This window comes from Ambystoma mexicanum, chromosome 2p (genome assembly GCF_040938575.1).
Source record: "Ambystoma mexicanum isolate Mex_15411 chromosome 2p, UKY_AmexF1_1, whole genome shotgun sequence".
Taxonomy (NCBI): domain Eukaryota; kingdom Metazoa; phylum Chordata; class Amphibia; order Caudata; family Ambystomatidae; genus Ambystoma; species Ambystoma mexicanum.
In genome coordinates this window covers 237,709,601-237,729,050 of record NC_090923.1, presented here as the reverse complement: position 1 = coordinate 237,729,050, position 19,450 = coordinate 237,709,601, and the positions used below count along the sequence as shown (strand labels likewise).

Here is a 19,450-nt window from a genome sequence, read left to right as displayed (position 1 = left end):
CTTTGGGTGCACTACAACAACCCTGACCTCCTGGTAATAGGAACCCAACCTTTGATACAAGTCTGTACTACACAGGTTGGTAATGTGGTCGAGTAGCCAGGTTTATCTAAAGAGGGGTGAATGTGAGTTGCACAGAGATTTACAGTGACAAGTATTCAAATGATTTAATTATTTACCAGTCAGTTTGAATAAGCCTTCTTCAGAAGGGAGCAATATAAAGCAACACACAAATACAGTTCAAAAGAACAAGTTACTTACCAACTGGTAACGTTCTTTCGACTGGACGTTCCTCCAACATATTCCACATCTTTGACATGTAATGTCCACAGCTGTTTACTTTGGAAACTTTTTCGGCAGTGGGCGTCCTGCGTCGATGGCATCGGGTGGATATTCCTCGAAGGCCTCCGTCGATGGCAACGTCACCGGATGTTATAAATAGGACGCACGGCGCCCGTAGCCTCAGTTTAAGTTTTTCACTCGGAACATGTGGCACCAGTCTCATGCCTGCTTGACTGCACTTAGCCTTGCGGAAACGGAAGCTGCAATCGCATAGGAAATTCTCCTGTGGGGCAGGCTGGGAGGGGGATGTGGAATATGTTGGAGGAACATCCAGTCAAAAGAACATTACCGGTTGGTAAGTAACTTTTTCTTCGAATGCATTGTGTCCTTCAACGTATTCCACATCTTTGACAGACTCCCAAAGCTGGACCAGTAAATGGAGGAGGGAAAAGAATTGAGTACCCAATTATATTGCGGAATAAAGAACCGCCTTCCCAAAGGCCATATCCTGACCATGGATTGTATCCAGGGAATAATGTTTAACAAAGGTGTGGATTGAAACCCATGTAGCGGCATCACACATTCCTGATGGGAACACCCCGCTGGAGGGCGGTGGAAGTAGCCACGCCCCTAGTGGAATGAGCTTGCAACCCTTCAGGAGGGTCCTTATCCGCCAATCGGTAACACTCTGTAATGGTGAGGATAATCCACCTGGACAAGGTCGGTTTGGCAACAGCCTGGCCCAATCGGTGTCCAGGATATCCCACACAGAGTTTATCATCCTCTCTGACCCTGGACATCCTAGAAATGTAAAGGCTCAGAGCTCTCCTAGGATCCAACCGATGGAGTCGCTCCTCTTCTTTACCAGGATGAGGAGGAGGGTAGAAAGATGTAAGAACCACCTTTTGACTCAAATGATATTCAGATACTACCTTAAGTAGAAAAGAGGGACGTACTCGCAGTACAACCCTGTCCTTGTGAAACACAGTAAAGTGGGTCTTAGATGAAAGTGCCTGCAATTCACTCACTCTGCGAGCAGAAGTAACCACAACCAAGAACACAGTCTTGAAGGACAGTAATCTCAAAGGACAAGAGTGCAAAGATTCAAACGGAGCGCCCATGAGAAATTTCAAAACCAAATTCGAATCCCAAACCGGCACCTGGAAAGGGGACGCCGGGAATACATTAGTCAGTCGTTTAAGAAACTGACAAATCAAAGGAATCTTAAAGTAAGAACATTCTTCGGACGAGCGCTTAAAGATAGACAGCGCAGCCAGGTAACCTTTAATGGTACCCCACTTGAAGGCCCCTGTGGGCCAAAGAAAGTAAGAAAGACAAAACCATAGGAATGGAGCACTGAAAAGGATCAACATTGTGATCTCTGCACCAGTCACAGAACTTACGGCAACGGCACAGGGATCTTGTTGCAGGCTGCCTGGCCGAAAGCAACACCTCCATCACGTCATCCAGGAGGTCCCAATCCTTATACCTCAACCTTTCAAATACAAGCGTGACGGTTGAGAGTCTTGACCTCTGGATGGAGAACCTGACACCCCCACCCTCGCGCAAGAGCAGATCCTCTCGGTAGGGAAGACGGTGTGGAGGGCAGATGGACATCTCTAGAAGTTCTGGGTACCCGCTCTCCTGGCCCAATTAGGAACAATGAGGATCATGTGGGAACCGGACCGCCGTAACCTCAGCAACACTTGAGGAATGACGGGGACTGGAGGAAACGCGTACACCAGGAATGACCAATCCACCACGAACCTGTCTCCTAAGGCTCCTCTTGGAGGAAATTCCCTTGAGCAGAATCTCTCGCACTTCCGGTTGACACTGGTGGCGAAGAGATCCACTTGCAGGGTTCCCCTATAGGCAAAGATCTGCTGAAGGACTTCCTGAGCCAACTCCCACTCGTGAGAGATTGTGCTCTGCCTGCTCAGAGGTCCGCTGCCGCATTGTCGTCTCCGGCCAGATGAACTGCAGTGATCGAAATTTCCTGCTGGATGGCCCAGAACCAGTGCTGCATTTCCTCTCTGCACAACAGGAATGACCCTTAGCCCCCCTTTTTTGTTGAGGTAATGCATGGCCACTGTGTTGTCCGTCATGATCAGGACACTCTTCCTCCATACAGAAAGCAGAAAAGCCTTCAGGGCTAGCCTGATGGCCCTCAGCTCTAAAAGATTGATGTAGAGTTTGGACTCGACAGAGACCAACGACCGCTGGCTGTCAAATCGTTGGCATGAGAGCCCCATCCTGTGAGGGAAGCATCCGTCACTACAGTAACCTCCAGCCACGGTTGCCAAAACAGTTAAGTTACCCCTCATCAGGTTCCCTTTGTTGGCCCACCACAGAAGATCCTGGGAGACAGAGTGGAATCTGAATGGGATCCGACATCTTGCCAGATAACTGAGCACTACATCTTGAGGACCCACTGCAGGGATCTCATCCGCAGCCTGGCCTCTGGCACCAGAAAAATGCAGGATGCCATGATGCCGGGCAACCTTAACAATGCGAAAGCCGGGAGACTCTGGGCATGTTGAAACTTGTCCACCATGTGCACAATGTGATGAGCCCTTACCTTGGGAGGCGAACACTTCCCCAAGGACGTGTCTAACACAGCCCCGATGTACTGGAGCTGTTGGGAAGGTGTCAGATGCGACTTCTTGAAATTCAGGGAGAAGCCCAGCCTGTGGAGGGTGCGGCAGGTGAGACCGAGATGATCCAACTCTTGCTCGGGAGAGCGCGCCTGGGTCAGCTAGTCATCCAGGTAAGGGTATACGTGAATTCTCCCCCCCCCCCCTCGCCTGAGGTACGCTGCCAACACCAACATTAGCTTGGTGAAGCCCCTCGGGCGGAGGTCAATCCGAATGGCAGGACCCAAAACTGAAAGTGCGAGTCGCCAGCCGCAAACCTCGGGCACTTTCTGTGCACGGGATGGATCGGCACATGGAAGTGAGCATCCTTGAGGTCCAGAGACACCAACCAATCCTGAAGTTGAAGGGCCTGGAGGTCTTGAGAAAAAGTGATCATCTTGAACTTGTCCTTCCGGAGAAGATTTTTCAACCAACGCAAGTCCATGATGGGTCTCAATCCCCCCCTGTCTTTCTTTGGGATCAAGAAATAAGGGGAATACCATCCCTTGTTCCTCTCCGCTACAGGCACCAGTTCTATAGCAACTTTGTCCAGCAGGGACAAGATTTCCTGCGCAAGGAACGGATCCGGAAGCTTCAAAGAGAGTTTCCCCGATGGATTGTCGTCAGGCCGCTGAAGGAAGGGAAGGCAGTAGCCTTGGGCTATGGTATCAATGAACCCACGCATCTGAAGTAATGGCTCGCCACTCTTCGAGATGCTGAGACAGTCTGCCCCCAACCGGCGAACCATGGGACATCGCCTCATGACTGTTTGGAAGCGGCTGCAGCAGTGTCTGAAGGCAAAGAGGCAGTTACCCGAGCAGCATTTGCACCACGATTTCCCTGACCACCACAGGTACTTTTTCACTGGCCCCTTTGACTGGCGGTCCCTCTCGTTCTACCAAAGGAGGAGTAGTAACAAAAAGAACATCCCCTCCATTGATGTCCCCTAGGTCGAAAAGCAGAGGTTGACGCACTGCGGCGTTTAAAGATTTTGCCACAGCTTTTGAGGTCTGTAACCTCTCAAGGCTCGCGTCAGCCTTGCTGCCAAACAAATGTGCGCCATCAAAGGGCATGTTCACATCCGGAGCAAACCCCGACTTCTGCAACCACGCAAATCTGGGTATAACGGTGCTCGCAGCCATAGATCAGCTAACACTGTCGGCCGTATCCAAACCGGACTAAAGGGATTTGCACATGGCATCCTTGCCGTCCTGCACGAGAGCAAGGAAACCATCCCTTTCTCCCCCTTGGGAATATTGTCAGCCGCCAAAGAAACACAATTCCACAGAGTGTGTGAAAACCTTCCCAAGGCACACATGGAGTTGGCCGATTTCAAGGCCATGCTCCCAGCTGAAAATACCTTCCGGGCCCAACCGTCAAAACGCTCGTCGTCCCTATCCGGAGGGATGGTAGGGTACGCCGCCTGCCTAGAGGTGGCCGTAGCCGCCTGAACCACCAACCTCTCAGGAGTGGGGTGAGTAGATAAATAGCTGGGGTTGCTAACGGAAGGGCGGTATTTCTTAGTTAAAGATTTATTAACAGCCGGAAGAGATTCCAGGGACTGCCAAGCAGCTGCCACCCTTTTCTGCAAGGTACAATGAAATGGCAAAACAGGGTCAGAGGACAGACCTTGATCTAAAATGTCCGTTAGAACATCCTGCACAAAGTCTTCAGGAGGACTGGTTTATTTGTAACTGGAGAGACAGCCCTGGTGCCGGACAGGATATAGTGGGCTGGAGTTCAAAATGGGGCTCATGCAGCGTCTTCGTACAGGAGACTCACGGGACAAGGATATCTGATAGAATGCACCTGCAAACTCAGATATGTAGGCCAAACATCCAGACCAGTCCACAAAAGAATTAGTGAGCACAAATCAAGAATTAGGTGTAAAGTACATTCAGCACCGTTGGTTTCCCATTTCAAGGAACTACAACATCCACATGATTCTTTTAAATGGTGGGTGATCAACCGGGTCACAGGCACTACCAACATCGCCAATTCACTAAACTACAAAGAATCATGGTGGATATTCAAACTAAAAACCCTGACCACTGGTCTCAACGAGGCTGCCCCCATGGACTACCAAAATACTACCCGAGCCCCCTTTTGGCATGCACTCTATAGTCCAGGCCAGCATTTAGGGAGGCAGGGTCTCATCTTCAGCCCCCACGCCATCCCACCCACACCTTTATTGTAATTTGAGGTGCCCTCTCAGAATGGACTCCTCAGATGCAGGTAATGGCACATCTCTCCCCACTAGAGGGAGTCCCACAGCCCCCCTGGTTCTTTTCTCCATTATTCCGGCCAGGCCAGTCATACCCCTATTTACAGCATAGAAGGCATTATAACATTATGTTGCAGTTCGACCTCCCCTCCCCTACATGCACTGTTTCACAGCCCCCATCTATACCCTTATACAGGCCGGGGACCGCATGCCGCTCATAACGAGCGCTGCATCGCCATTGGTTGCCAGGGACGCCATACCTTGGTCACCATGTCTGTGTGCATGCACGCAGCGGCAACACCGAGCCGCGAGTCTCCACGCATGCGCGGAGACAATAACGCTTCCCGCGAGCACATGCGCAGCTATATCTTCCTGATACAGCTTCTTCCCAGTGTATCGTGGACTCCAGCCATTATACCACGACTACGGCGCCCGAGCTGTACTCTTGCCCCAAATTACACAGGTGAGAATCTTCAGGCCCCCCCTCATTAGATCAGGGCCATCTACACCCAGATTAGTCAGTCACTATATTTGCAGGCGTTATTTTTCGCCCCTGCAGCCTTTAGCCATCACAGCACCCTAACAGGTGGCCTCCATTTTGTTTTGTCTTACCCTTCTCCTGCAGGGCTACCCACGAAGGCACCCGGATCCATACAAGGCTGCCTATTTAAACCAGCATCTATACTGGACTTCCCCAGCATTCCTTTACTGAACACTGTACTCCCACCCACCTCTGGAGCCACAGGAGGTTCCACACTGCTCCAGGGGACAGGTCAGTTGCTAGACTTCCAGGGCCTTCAGCCCTTCACTGAGAGTGTTTTTAACAGCACTATTTTAGTGCCTTTTTAACTATACTTTCCTTTTACACTATATGACTTTCTCAGAAACTCAGGTATCCCACTCTAAGTGGTCTCTCTTTCCTCTCTTTCCCTTAGGGAGACCTGAACATACAAAGGCCCCAGATGAAGATTGAAACTTTCTATCAATCGAAACGTCAGTGTTTCTAGTGGCAATTTGTTGTAAGACCACAGCATAGTAACACACTGAACTCTCTTTATTTTACTAACAGACGTCCCAGCCTTAGCTGGCCACCAGTACTATTTCTGTACTACCTCAACACAGAAAATGTCATGCTTTTAAAAAAAAGTATTGTATGCTAAGAAATTGTATTCTAATATAATACTCCACAACAATGCTACTAGGAGGATATGTTTTGTTTTGTTACGAAATATGTACACATCTCCTACCGACTTTTTTTAAAAACACAAGAAGTTGGGACACACTGTGTATACCGATCTATGTAAGGTTGAAATTGGAAATTGTATACCTCCTCTTTTGTTCTTAAAAACACAGTTCTAGACCAGCCTTTTGACTGAATTATGTAATTGTCAAATCCTGGCACTTCACTGTACATGTCCATGTTTTCACATGCTTGTTCACTTTAATTTCGGATTTGAACTGAATGCTTGATTTTTTCTTAAAAAATCTTTAATAAGGAAAAAAAGCCACTTAAGAAATAAAAAGGCTACCATAAAAAACCTACTAATTGTTTACGGTTGTTTTCTCCCCTCATGTTAGGGATCAATTGAGCCTTACAGGGGTAACCTAGGAAGGTAAAAGAATTGACTGCCTTAAACCACGTGCAGTACCCAAAAGCTCCAGAGGAGAGGACCACCCATTGTGTACATACATTCAGGAGGACTGGACCAACCCAGATACTGCGAGACCCTTGCCATGAGTCTCCTGTACGAAGACGCTGTATGAGCCCCAGGCTCAGGCCTACCGAAGTCCACTTCCGGAGAAGTGTCCAACCCACTGGCATCATGGAGGGTCTGCCTCAACTCCTCCAACTGACTTGTCACAAGAAAAAAGTGGAGCCTCCTCAAGCTCACCAGGGTCCTCAAACTCTGACCTTTCTTCCTCTTCATAAATGTCATCCAAAGGGGGCTGAAACCCAGGCCTGGTGACAGATGAGGGCCTGGAGGCCAAAACTGGCCGGACAGACTTCCCAGTAGCCTTCCTTGGAGGATCCACGATATCCAGGTACTCCAAAAACAAAGAGAAAAAAATCTGCCAAGGCGCCGATAGTGCCGAAGGCTTCGACGACGAGAGCATTGCGACCTCAACGTCATGAGCGCCGAAGGCTTCGGCCTCGACACAGGTGGCGACAGCGCCGTGGGCTGGTATGATGGTAAGCGTCGATGTCCGAGTCGGACTGACACGACACCGACCGAGTAGACGCCGGCATCGAGCCCACAATAGGTAGTTGCAGTCTCGCTGGGGACGAGGACCGAGCCTTGGGACACGTCTCTTGCGACTTTTCTAATCCTTGTCTGTACGGGACCTAGAAGGCTCCCGATGCAAGTTGTGTCATGGACTAGAGAGCGAAAGCGTGCGAACCATGGTACAAGACTGATCCTGGCCGGCTTCGTCAGAAGGCGCAACCAGACCTGTGCCCTGCGATTGAAAAAAAAAAAATTCTTTAAACGCTGCCCAATCCTCCGGAGTTGAGGACTTTTTTGGGCACGCTACCTTCCTCGAGGCACCATCCGAGGAGGACGACGGGGAAGGGGACCGGTGACAGCGCTTCCTAGAGTGGCGGGAAGAGGAAGAAGAATGGCAGGAACCAATCCGGAACTGAGATCCCCAGGACTCCTTCCGACGCGGAGAGTCGCCCCTCGAGTCGTCGGTGGAAACCCCCTTGGACTTGGATGTTCGGGACTTAACAGGCCAAGAGCCCCTACCTGCCTGAAGCTTCCCCTTCTGCTCCCGCAAGGCCTTGGCAGTCAGCGACTGGCATTTTGAGCAGTCGTTGGTGTCGCGTGACTCGCCCAGGCACCACAAACAAATGCGGTGCGGGTTGGTGAGTGACATCTTGGACTTGCAGTCCCGGCAGGTGTTGAAGCCAGACTGCCGAGTCCGAGGGGTCGAAGAGAAAGACATCGTAATGATGAACACACGAGGCGCACCGAGTAACACGAAGCAACACGTTTGCGGAAAAAACAGAACTGAGGCTACGGGCGCTTTGGGTCCTATTTATAACATCTGGTGACGTCGCCCTCGAGGGAGGCCTTCGAGGGACATCGACCCAACGCCATCGACGCAGGACGCCCTCTGCCGAAAAAGTTTCCAAAGTGGACAGCTGTGGACATTACATGTCAAAGATGTAGAATACGTTCGACAATCCATTCGAATAGCACACTCTTATCTTTCTAAATCAGCAAATACCCATTTGGGATGGTTCACAGACACTACTTACACCATCGGGTGACTTCAATAGTTAGGGTGCTGTTGACATTAATATATCACTGTTGCATTTAGAATATTCTTGACGAGTGTCAAAGAAAAGAGGTTTCAGAATAAGACAAGTGTTCACACAATTATTCTTAATCAAACCCTCAAAAATACCCCAATGCAAAGTCAGTTAACCCTTTCCTGGAAGGAAGGCAAATCACATAAGCAGAGGAGAGAAGGGTCATTCAGTGAGCAAAGCCAGCCAATGTTAAGTTAGCAAGGGTCAACGTGAACTGAAGCACTTCTTGCAGGTAAGTAAAAGTCAACTGAGATCAAGCAAGGTGGCACAGTAAGAGGTAAGTTCTCTTATACTGTATTGTACTTTTAGGCTGACGAAAAGTGCAGCAGATGGCTTCTGCTCCTGTGCAGCTCTGCAGATCCTGGTGTTCCTGGGCCTCAGTCATGGGGACAAGAGGGAGGACATCTGGGGACTCCTGCTCTGCAATGGGAAGGTCAGCGGCACCAATGGGAATCAGCGGTTCTTCTGTGGTTCAGCTCCTCGCGTCTGACCGCAAATAGCAGCACTGTGGTTTTCAGATACCACTCTGGACTTTCCTCGGTCCAGTACTCTGTTGAGCTGGCTCAGGCTTGGTCAGTCCTGCTTCAGGAAAGTTCGGAGGATCTTCCTGGCGCCTAGGTCCATCTCAAAAGCAACGCACACAATCTGGTGTTCCTCTCCCTGGTACTTCGGTTCCAGCAGCAGCAGTGTAAGTACAGCCAGCTCCGAGAGGATATCCAGACAGGCTTACTTTGGAGTTGATTGGTCCCATCATCCCAAGGGGAGAAGTCATCCATGCAGGGCTTCTCTAGTCGAGGCGAATTCAGAGCTTCAGCACAGCAGCAGGGCATCACCGGGCAAACCAACGGTCCAGGAGTTGCAGCAGGTGTCTCTTCAAAGTTCTTCTTCGGATTCCTTCGTCCAGTGGTCGACTCTGCCTTCCAAGCCAAAAATCCTCACCTTTTATGCAGGTTTCTCCCATTCATTCCAGCTTAGCTGTCAATCACACAGCAGGGTGGCTGTCCTTGCCAGACTACCCGCCGGCCAATCACCTTTGGGTGCATTCCTGTAACCAAGGGGATCAAGCACAGCGAGTTTTGGGCACCTCCATCACTTCCTGACCCTGCCAGACATGCTGGAGCCAGAGGCAGGCTGCACTCGTGAATCCTGCCGAAGACACACTTTTCTAAAAACTGTGTTGGGAGAGAGGTGGTCTATCCGCCCCCCCTATCCACTCCCGCATGGATGGATCTCACTTGTGCTGAAGCTGGGAGACGTCCACCCTTGCCCCCAACTGTAATCTGTGTTAATTACTTACTAATTACTAACAAGAAAATCATGCAATTAGCCCTTACTAACGCACAAAGACCCCATCTTAGATAATTTGTCAGACGCCATCTTTTACTAGGCCCGATGGTGATCTCTAAAAGCCTCTCTCCCCCTCGTTCCTGCATCTCACACCACCAGCCCAGGTGCCCACCCCACAGCCTCCTGCCTGCTTCGCACAAACGCTGTTCTCACAGAAGTTCAGCTATTCATCAGTGCCGTCCCAGAAAAGATGAGCTCACTGTGCTGTGTGAGACCAGAACAGGCCTCTGCCTGAGTGCCCATCCGTCTCAACTAACCTGCTCGTGCCTCTTTTGACCCCCACCCTGCTAAGCTCTAAGCTACCAGGCCCATTCCACTGTTCTTTGATACAGATAAACATCTGGCCCCCTGTAGTGCTCGGACGAAGACACCCCCGAAAGACCTGACCCCAGACACTGGTATACTCTTTCTAATCCTAACACTTATTTATTCGTACCATGAGCCAATAGGTAGATCAAACCCTCCAAGGTGGGCAACTTCAACGGAGATCGTAGGCTTATGGATACCAGGGCGCAGCGGGTACAATGCCTGCAACTTGTGGATGAACTCTGGGAAGCACCCACATTCATAACTGACTTTACGAGCGTCATTTGTCTCATGCTCTCAAATGTTTTTGCAAGATCAGTTAGTCATTCTGCCTGCCTAACCTTCACCTCGCAAAGATGAGCCTAGCTGACCCACGTACTACGGCAGTGACATCTAAGCACATGTCAATCCCATAAGGTTCGACACTTATGGATCCATATGACACCAATGATTTGACCCAATTCAGTTGCGGAAATGTACATTTGTAATGTGATGTCACTGATGTTGCCCATGTAGCTGTTGGCAGAGCGCTCTCTCCGGGCAGCAGAGTTCTCTGCGTACACAATTTAGCTTATATAAACTGTGTTCAGACCAGAGTCAAACAAAAACACGTACGCAACGAGGCATGTTATGTGGGTCCCGGCTCTGCGATTACCCAGTTGCACGCCGGAGCCGGGCAGGGGCCACGACAGGGAGGCCCCACTTGTGGCTAGACCACGAACTGAGGCTCTTGGAATACCACGGGCATGTGCAGATTGAAAGGGGAAGTAAAGGAGGGAATGGGATGTGTGGAGCAGTTTAATTAATGGGAACACGCAAGAATTTGGTTTAGTGTGACTGAATGTTGTGGTTGTTGAGAACCAAGTGTTCTTTTTCTTTTTTCATAGCCATTAGGTTTTTTTAATATAAAGGAGTACAGTGAGAAAATACGAGGCGATACAGGAACCTAGCTCCGAAAGGGGGTGGAAGGCGGCGCTGCATAGCACTATCCAGACCAGTTCTGGTAATACATGAGGAAACTGAATAAAGTAGGAGCCTCGTATATTTAGTAGGCTCGGAAATTAGTAATATGTTGTATCTATAATGTTCTATAACTTTTGTGGAGGCAGGCCCAGGAGGGGTAAGGGGTGATGTGAGTGTTGAGTGTGGGGAAGGAAACCTCAAGGTTGCGTTAAAAGGGGGACTAGGGGCATATGGGTTTAGAGTATTTAATGTTATGTTCCTTGTTTAATGTTGTGAGGGAAATTGTTGGTTTGTCCAGTCGAAATGTTTACTGTTTTTACGTAACTGATATGAAAAAGTATATCTAATGTTTTGAAAAGTTAAAAATTGAAGAATAAAACATGTATTAGAGGGTGAGGTGTTACAGCAAAGGCAAAATAGGAGAGAGGGAGAAGACCCTTTTTGATAAACATAGCTTTAAATATGCCACTTAAACACATTTTCAAGCATCTCCCCTGTATAGTGATCGAATAAAGAAATACCATGGTCAATGGGTAACTGAAACAAAAGGGGAAGGTTCACCTCATTTCTGGTCAGAAGATGGGGTCTTTCGATAAAAAGATATTAGACCACGTAGCAACCTATCTAATGGCAAAAGACAAAGGGAAGCAGCTTCAAAATAGATGAGAAGTGTTAGATTTGGGGAGGACGTTCGAGAAAACGCCTTCTACAAATAAACATGAAAAGGAAATAGAGAACACAGTATTTTCAAACAACGAAGGTGGGGATAGAAAGGGAAGAACCCAAGAAACTATACCCATTGCTTACAAGACCCGCAGAAGGGTACGCTGACCCAGTGTACGCACCAGGGGCCACTGCATCTTTGCATCTTTGACTCTGGCCACTGCACCACCTCCTCCATATGTCCCATGAAGCATTACTCCAGCCCCCAGCAGGCCCACCACTTGAGATCTAGAGGTAGTATTAACATCCATCCAGGCAGAACTTGCCAGATTAAGAACACTATGCAAAACATCACTGCCCATTCCCGGGGGTGGGCAGTCACCATCACCACCCATGCAAATAAATACCTCTGCATTACCCGAAAATGAATGGAAATCCAGTGATTTCCTTTTCAGAATAGACACTGCCCCAATCAAAGCAGTATGAGTGGAACGAGAAGGGGAGGCAGAAAGTGTGGGATATGATTCAGTAGCCTCAGAAAGGCTTCTGAAGGTGCAGAAAGGCTTTTCGCGTCTTGAAACACTTATGATATGGCATGTATGATATGGCATATATGATATGCACGCCTATACACATCACAAGGAAGGTTGGAGTGACTTTGATGACACCGAAGAAGGGGCAGGAGGGGTACAGCCAATACAATTGGCTACACCGCAGGTAACGGCAACAGAGGAAGGATGGGAGGGAAGGCTATGAAACAGGTGAGGAAGGATGGCATTGGCAAAAAAGAAAGTGTTGAAAGGTAAGTAAGGGGAAGGTGAGATCAAAATTGCAGATGCCCCTCATCCACAAGGGAGCAGGACGACGACATATACCTTGGGCACTGATGGACTAGAACAATCTCCTCAAGGCGCTCCCACAACTTTCCGGGGATGCAGGAAAATGGATATATGCATTTGAAAAGAATACAGCGGGAATGCCATTAGCAATTGGGGACATAAAGAGCCTTTTATTATCTGCAGTGGGAGATCAGGCAGACTCCGTGTAAGTGAAGGCAGGATTCCCAGGAGTAACCATGGGGCATGACATACATGACGGGGCTTCCTTTAACCATGTGCGGACGCGAGCATGGGATGCACTGCAGAGGCCTTTCCCCGACTCCCCAGATTTACACTTGGTAATGCAATGTACCATGGGTGATGAGGAAGATGCTGCGCAGTTCATTCTTCGGGTGCAGGAGCTGTGGCGGGCGGAGACGGGCATGGCCTGGGACCAATCTACCACCCTTTTCTATTTTATCATCAAGCGAGGCCTCCCAAAGGAGGTACAGAAGGCCCTTGCTAAAATTGCTGGGATAGAAGCCAAGGGGTGGCCAGGAATACACAGCATTATAGTGCACAATTGCAGGAGGATCAAAGAAAGGGAAAAAGAAATGGCTCAGAGGAGATTAGTGCCTTGAAACACTTGTGTATAGGCGCTTTATAAATGCCATATCATAAGTTAGTGACGGTCGCTGCAGTAACTTCTGCACCTCCCTCAGAACGGCAGGGAGAAGAAGGGGAGTGGCTGTTAGCACTACAGGACAGAATGGAAGCTACATGGTTAGACAACGGACAAGAATAATGGGGTGTAGAGGAACAGTTCGCAGGACCTCAATAGCAGGGAAGACCGGCAAGAGGACTAGGTGGGTATCGAGGACTACGAGGAGGAGGGGGTGGATATGCATATGGAGGACAAGGCAAGGACAAGGCCCAAGGGGGGGGGGGGGTGGACCCGGATCATGTTGGTTGTGTGGGAGGTGGGGACACTTTGCCAGGGAATGTTGCATCCGGCTGGTAGCCAATTATCAGAACATACAGAGGTACAGTAGTGAATAACAATATGGGCACCGGCACCCACACCCAGGTAGCCCGTATGGACTCCCTATGGGCTCCTGCACACAGGGTGGACAACCCGACAATAGGCCCACATAGTGATACCCTGCACAAACCCGTCCAACGCTGCAAAATCGCATTGTACACACACATGCAAACCCATTCGATATCACAGCCAACGGAGCCCTACATCATGAGGACTCACCTGTGACTTTACTAGGGTGAGACCTACTAAGAAGATTAAATATGACCTTTGTATTTACAGACAGAGGAGTGGTAGGTTCCACTCGCATGGAGTATGTGCTCAATGCGAGCAATGCTTCTCATACAGACAATAGCAACCATTTTGTCTCTTGATTTGCAAGGGGTTCAGGTTTCTGCAAAAACGTATTGTGGCGACTGGACAGGCATGGCGAGTGGAGGACAGTATTGTGTATTGACCCAAACATAGCAGTGCGCGAATTAACTGAAGAGCTGTTCACTGAAGATAACACTGATGACAAAATAATATTAGAAGTATGCATGCCTTGTGACATAATGGTACAAAAATAGGCCAGTGACAAACCCCCTCATGGCCATCGTCAGTGCACCGCCTTCTTTCTGAGACACAGATTTACAATTAGTGCCACCCAATGTATGGACTACAAACTCCCATGAAGTAGGGTTATTGAAGGAAGTGACCCCAATAAAAATAAAGCTCAAACCAGGAGCAGTGTTACCCAGAGTGAGACAGTACCCCTTATCAAAAGAAGCAGAGGAGGGCATAAAAGACGCTATATACACACTATTACAACAGGGCATCATTGTACTCTCAGATTCCCAATACAACACTGCAATTTATCCGATTAAAAAAAGCAAAAGGGGGTCATTGAGGATGGTGCAGGACCTCCCCCCACTTAATGACACTGTCTAAAAAGAGTTCCCTCTTGTCCTGAACCCAGCATCCATCTTGTGCAGCAATCCAAAACAGGCTACCCATTTCACTGTGGTGGTCTTGAAAAGGCTTTTTCTCGGTGCCCCTTGACCCAGACTCAATACCCGACAGCATTTACCTTCGGAGGGAAAATATATGAGCAATGCCGACTGCCCCAGGGGTACTGTGAGAGCCCAAGCATTTTTAACAGAATATTGCATGAAGACCTCAGCAATATTGCTGTTCAAATCACCATCAATCAATACGTTGACAACCTCCTAGTGTGCAGTGAAGGGGAGGAAATATGCAGAAGAGACTTAGTAACCTTGCAGACATGCTGGCTCACAAGGGGTATAAGGTGGATAAGAACAACCTCCAATACTGTTTGACAGAGGTGTTGTATCTGGGCCAATTGATATCCAAAGATGGCAAGAGAATAATTCCTGACAGAGCAGCGACAGTACGGGCGACAGCCAGACTCCACACAGTGAAGGACATGCAAAAGTTTCTTGGCATATGTAATTATTGCAGGGAATGGATCTTAGACTATGCCGCGTACACACAACCCCTATGGCGAGCTTTAAAAGAAGCATAGAAAGAGAACACTGCGATAACATGGACACCTGAAATGCATACTGCTTTCAATAAATTAAAGAAGTGATAAGCACAGCACCCATCCTCACCACACCCGATTATGAACGAGAATGTTTCTTGTTTTCACACTCAAATGAACACTGATGACGGCAGTGTTGGCACAAAAAACAATGGCCCATAAACCACTAGCTTATTACAGTGGTAATCTTGATTCAGCGATGCAAGGCCGCTTTGCGTGGGAAACAGACTCTTGCTGTGCCGCCTTTGCAATTGAAAAGAGCTCCAAGATTGTGATGGAATCTTTAGTAATGTTGTTTGTTGAACATTCTCGGTTTGCCATGCTCGAGCGATCGAAATGCACACTCATCAAAAGGGCCCACTGCTTATTTCAAGCCCAAAAGTTCATGTGATATGTTGCAAAACAGTGAACCCAGCCACGTTACTCACAGAGCCATGCACATTGGAAGATATGCAAACACATGACTGTGCCAACTATGAGGGAGAAGGAGACGACATTCCCAAAGCAAGCGAGATTCCTTTGAATGAAGAAGTATATTTTGTAGATGGGTCAGCATCCATTTTTCCCGAGACTGGTGAAAAGCAGATTGGTGCGGCAATGGTGAGATTGGAAGAGGGGGAATACGAGGTGCTAATACAAAAGAGATTGCCAATGCATTATTCAGCTCAAGCAGCCGAACTGGTAGCATTAATAGAAGCACTCCATGAAGCCAAAGGGTGTACAGTGACAATATACACAGATTCAGCATGTGTAACCACCACAGTACATGCTGGACTCTCTAGATGGAGAAGGGGATTCCGGAGAGCAGATGGATCACCAGTGCAACATGCAGGGCTATTAAATGAATTGATAGAGGCACTCGCAGATCTTCAGCTCCCCTAGACATTGTGCAATTAACATTGGCTGTCCTGGCTCCCTGGGAGAGACTGCTTTACCTCAGACTTTGTGCTTTGGCTATTTCCCCAGGAAAGGGTTAATTTACTCTGCATTGGAAGGTTCCAAAAATACTTGCCAGTTTGTGAATTATTTTTTAATCTTTGTTTTATTCCTCTCTTCTTTTACACCAAACTCAGTATTGCTCTAAGTGTACCGTGATAAATAAATGTCCACAGTGTCCTTGCTATTTAAGTCACCTGAGGGTGTAGGAAGGATCTACGTGCCATCCCCAATCAGTATCATCTGATTAAGAGAACCAGAGTGGAATAAGTGTTACATATATTGCTCACTTCTGAAGAAGGCTTATACAACCGACTGAAATAAATGAATTGTTTTATCAAGAAACCTTGAGTGTAAGAGTTTATTTGAATAATCGTTACTGTGAAGCTCTGCATCACAACATTACTGCTCACATTGACCCCTCTTGAGATCAGCCTGGCTGCTCAGCCACACTACCAACCTGTGTAGTTCATAATTATACCAAAGTTTGGGTCCCTATTGCCAGGTGGTCAGGGTTATTTTAGTGCACTCAAAGGGTACTGCATACAGTCTTGCCTAACAACATCATTAGCGCCGAAGATACCCGTCATGGTATCGAAATATTCGGACCACGGTTGTGGTGTGAAGGTTCTCAACAACAGTTGATGTCGAGGGTAGTCTTTCAGTGTTGATATGGTGGATGTCGGTGTCGAGACACCGTAGCATCGACATCCTTGGACTTAAAATCCTCCCACTCTAGGCGGGTATTAGGCCCCAGCCAACGGCATACCTTTATCCGTCGACTAATCAGAGTCCCGGTGGTGGTGGCGACGCCTTTTCTTCTTTCCGGATGAGGAATAATGGCTCCTTGAGTGGGACCATTTCTTCTTCCACCCATGTTCTTTTTCCAGGGGTGTGGCCCTCTGTTTCAGCCGAGGCACCAGAGACAACTTGTGTGGGTCAGTGATGGACATGTTGGTGCCACAGTCGAGCGACCAACATCTTGTGTCAAGGAACTGGAAGAACAAAAGGTTTTCTGACGGAAACGTCGAGAGAGTCGAAGACTCACCTTTGTTCCCAAGCAGCTTGTTAGCGGGAGGAAAAAAGGAACTGAGGTGTCGGGGGACAGTCATGTCCGTAGCCGACGACCAGATGCTGGGCAAGACGGATGGAAGGTCAAGTTGAGTTCCACTACGCCCCCTGTCGAACATTTTCTGAAGCAGCAGAGCTGGAGGGAATATCTATCAGATGAGGAATCTTCAGGAGAAAGTCATTCCATTGAAAGAACTTTACTATGGAGAATAGAGTTCTCCTGCACAAAGGGACTGATCAGTGCCCCCAAAACAGGTGAGCTTAGCAAGGTAAGTGGAGCAAAAAGGCTTCACTTACCTTCAAAGGTCAGAAAAGGTGCCCTATTGATGCCTACCGAGGGAAAGCAGCAAAAATAGAAAATCGCACACACAAACACAATCACAGAGTACAACAACTAACTGGACTTTCTTTTCAACCACATAACATTCATAACTGCACTCTGATCTTGTCTCCACGCGAGGAACAGAAAACCTTTCCCTTGTATTTCACATTTATATGCCTGTTTTTCCACCCCACCCCCATTTCATTTTACCAATGTATTGTATTACTATTTTTCCCCCAAATGCATTTTACATCTTGCACTGTATATTAATTTCCCATGCCTATGAATCTACCCACTTGCCACAGACTAGTTTCAGTGACGTTTATTCTCGTGGTTTATTTCTGCTAAGTGCTTGCGTGTTCACCTGTGCTTGTATTTTGTCCTGTATTTAGCTATTGCATTGACGTTTTAGTATACCTAGTTTCAACATTGCCTGCCCACTGCGTTTTGTACTTTACGTTATTATCTCTTTGGTTGCTTGTCTGGCACACTGGACATTGCCCATAGTTTACCCTGTACTGTATAGAGAGAGCGAGACACGGAGGCAGAGACACGAGAGTGAGAGTGTGAGAGAAAGAGAACAAGAACTTGTTTTATACCCTGTAATTTCCCTCCTCTTTGTCCCCTGCGAACAGCCAGAAATGAGTTCACCGGTGGCGCCCACCATGGGTGTGGGTTGGGCGGAGGGGAGGATTAAAGGGGACTGGCTCAGGAGTAGGGGAGCGACAGCCTTATAAGCGTGTGGAGGGATGACCTTGCTCTCTCTTCGTTTGCTGTCGGGGGTGTGCTGACGGGTGAGGGCAGAGAAGCCGAGGAGGCCCTTTCAGCAGGTACTCTTGTCCCCGTCTTCCCTTTTCCATTCTTCTCCTCCTCCTCCTCCTCCTCCCACAACCTGCTCTATTTTTCCACCGGTAGGCCTCCCAACCTCCCTGCCCTTGCTTCTCCCGTCTTCTCTCCTTTTTCCACTCTCTCGCTCTGCCTTTCCTTCCCCCTTCTCATTCTCTCTTTCCATCCCTCTTGCTTTCCCCCCCTTCTCGCCCACTGGCTATTTTACTACACGTTCACCACTCTCTCCCGCTCAATGCGCCCCAGCTGCCCATTCTGTCTTCTTTCTCACCTCTCCATAGTCTCTCTCGCCCTCCTTTCCAGCAGCCGCCCCACTCAAATGTATCCCTCACCAATCGTTCCCTTGCTCTCTTGGGGTCCCTTCTCCACACCCCCCAGCCCCCTTGAATCCAAGCCCCTGGGACCCATGCAAGTGGGTGTGTCTAGCAAGAATGCCTGCACAGAACGTCCACAGAGATAGCATTTCCAACAGAAGACATTTTAAAACAATTACCCAGGGAACCAGCTGTGTTCGGTAGAGGGACGTCCAATCAGATTCAGGTTACACCCTTTGTACACAGTTAAGGTCTCGTGCACAAACCCATGGGGGTTCACATATGCTGCCATTGGTCCACCTAAGGATAGGCTGCAAGGGTAAAAGAAAATTGTGGGTTATTTTCCAAGAGAGACCCCCAAAACAGAAATGCAAAAGAACGTGAAGATAACATTCTGCGAGCAACAGCACTGTAGAGAGTCCAAAGCAGGCATACAAACATGATTAGCGGTTGTTGACCTTTGAGTGGGACTGCGAGGAGCAGTAAACATGTTCTAGGTCATCACAATCCCTTTTATATTGACATCTTGTACTCTCATAGGTAGAAGGTGCAGCAACTCAATTCCTTGAAAGGCCAGCAGTCTTCTTGAAGGGTGGAGTTAGGGCGAGGAGGCAGCTAAACTACTTGATGTAAAAGGGGACCTCAATTCCAATAAGGAAGAAAGGTTGAAGAATACTATTGTTTATGATGGAGGGCAAGCTACCATCCTTTTATCCAGTTTAATTGCAAAGACTACTGAATTGAAAAATAAACTCTAGTAAATGGATGTTCTCATAAATATCTATTTGCTAGAAACACTTGTTCACGCTGATGTCTGTTGTGAATTGTGCGGT

At 48.3% G+C, this 19,450-nt stretch overlaps 1 protein-coding gene across 3 annotated transcripts in view; it reads right to left on the bottom strand.

Moving 5' to 3' along the window:
* Positions 1-19,450, bottom strand: part of CRBN (cereblon) — a 270,640-nt gene that overhangs the window by 8,469 nt on the left and 242,721 nt on the right. For all 3 annotated transcript variants that reach the window (XM_069643518.1, XM_069643516.1, XM_069643519.1), the window contains one exon: positions 18,797-18,928. In XM_069643518.1, coding sequence (XP_069499619.1) covers positions 18,797-18,928 — 132 coding nt within the window. The remainder of the gene's footprint in view (positions 1-18,796; positions 18,929-19,450) is intronic.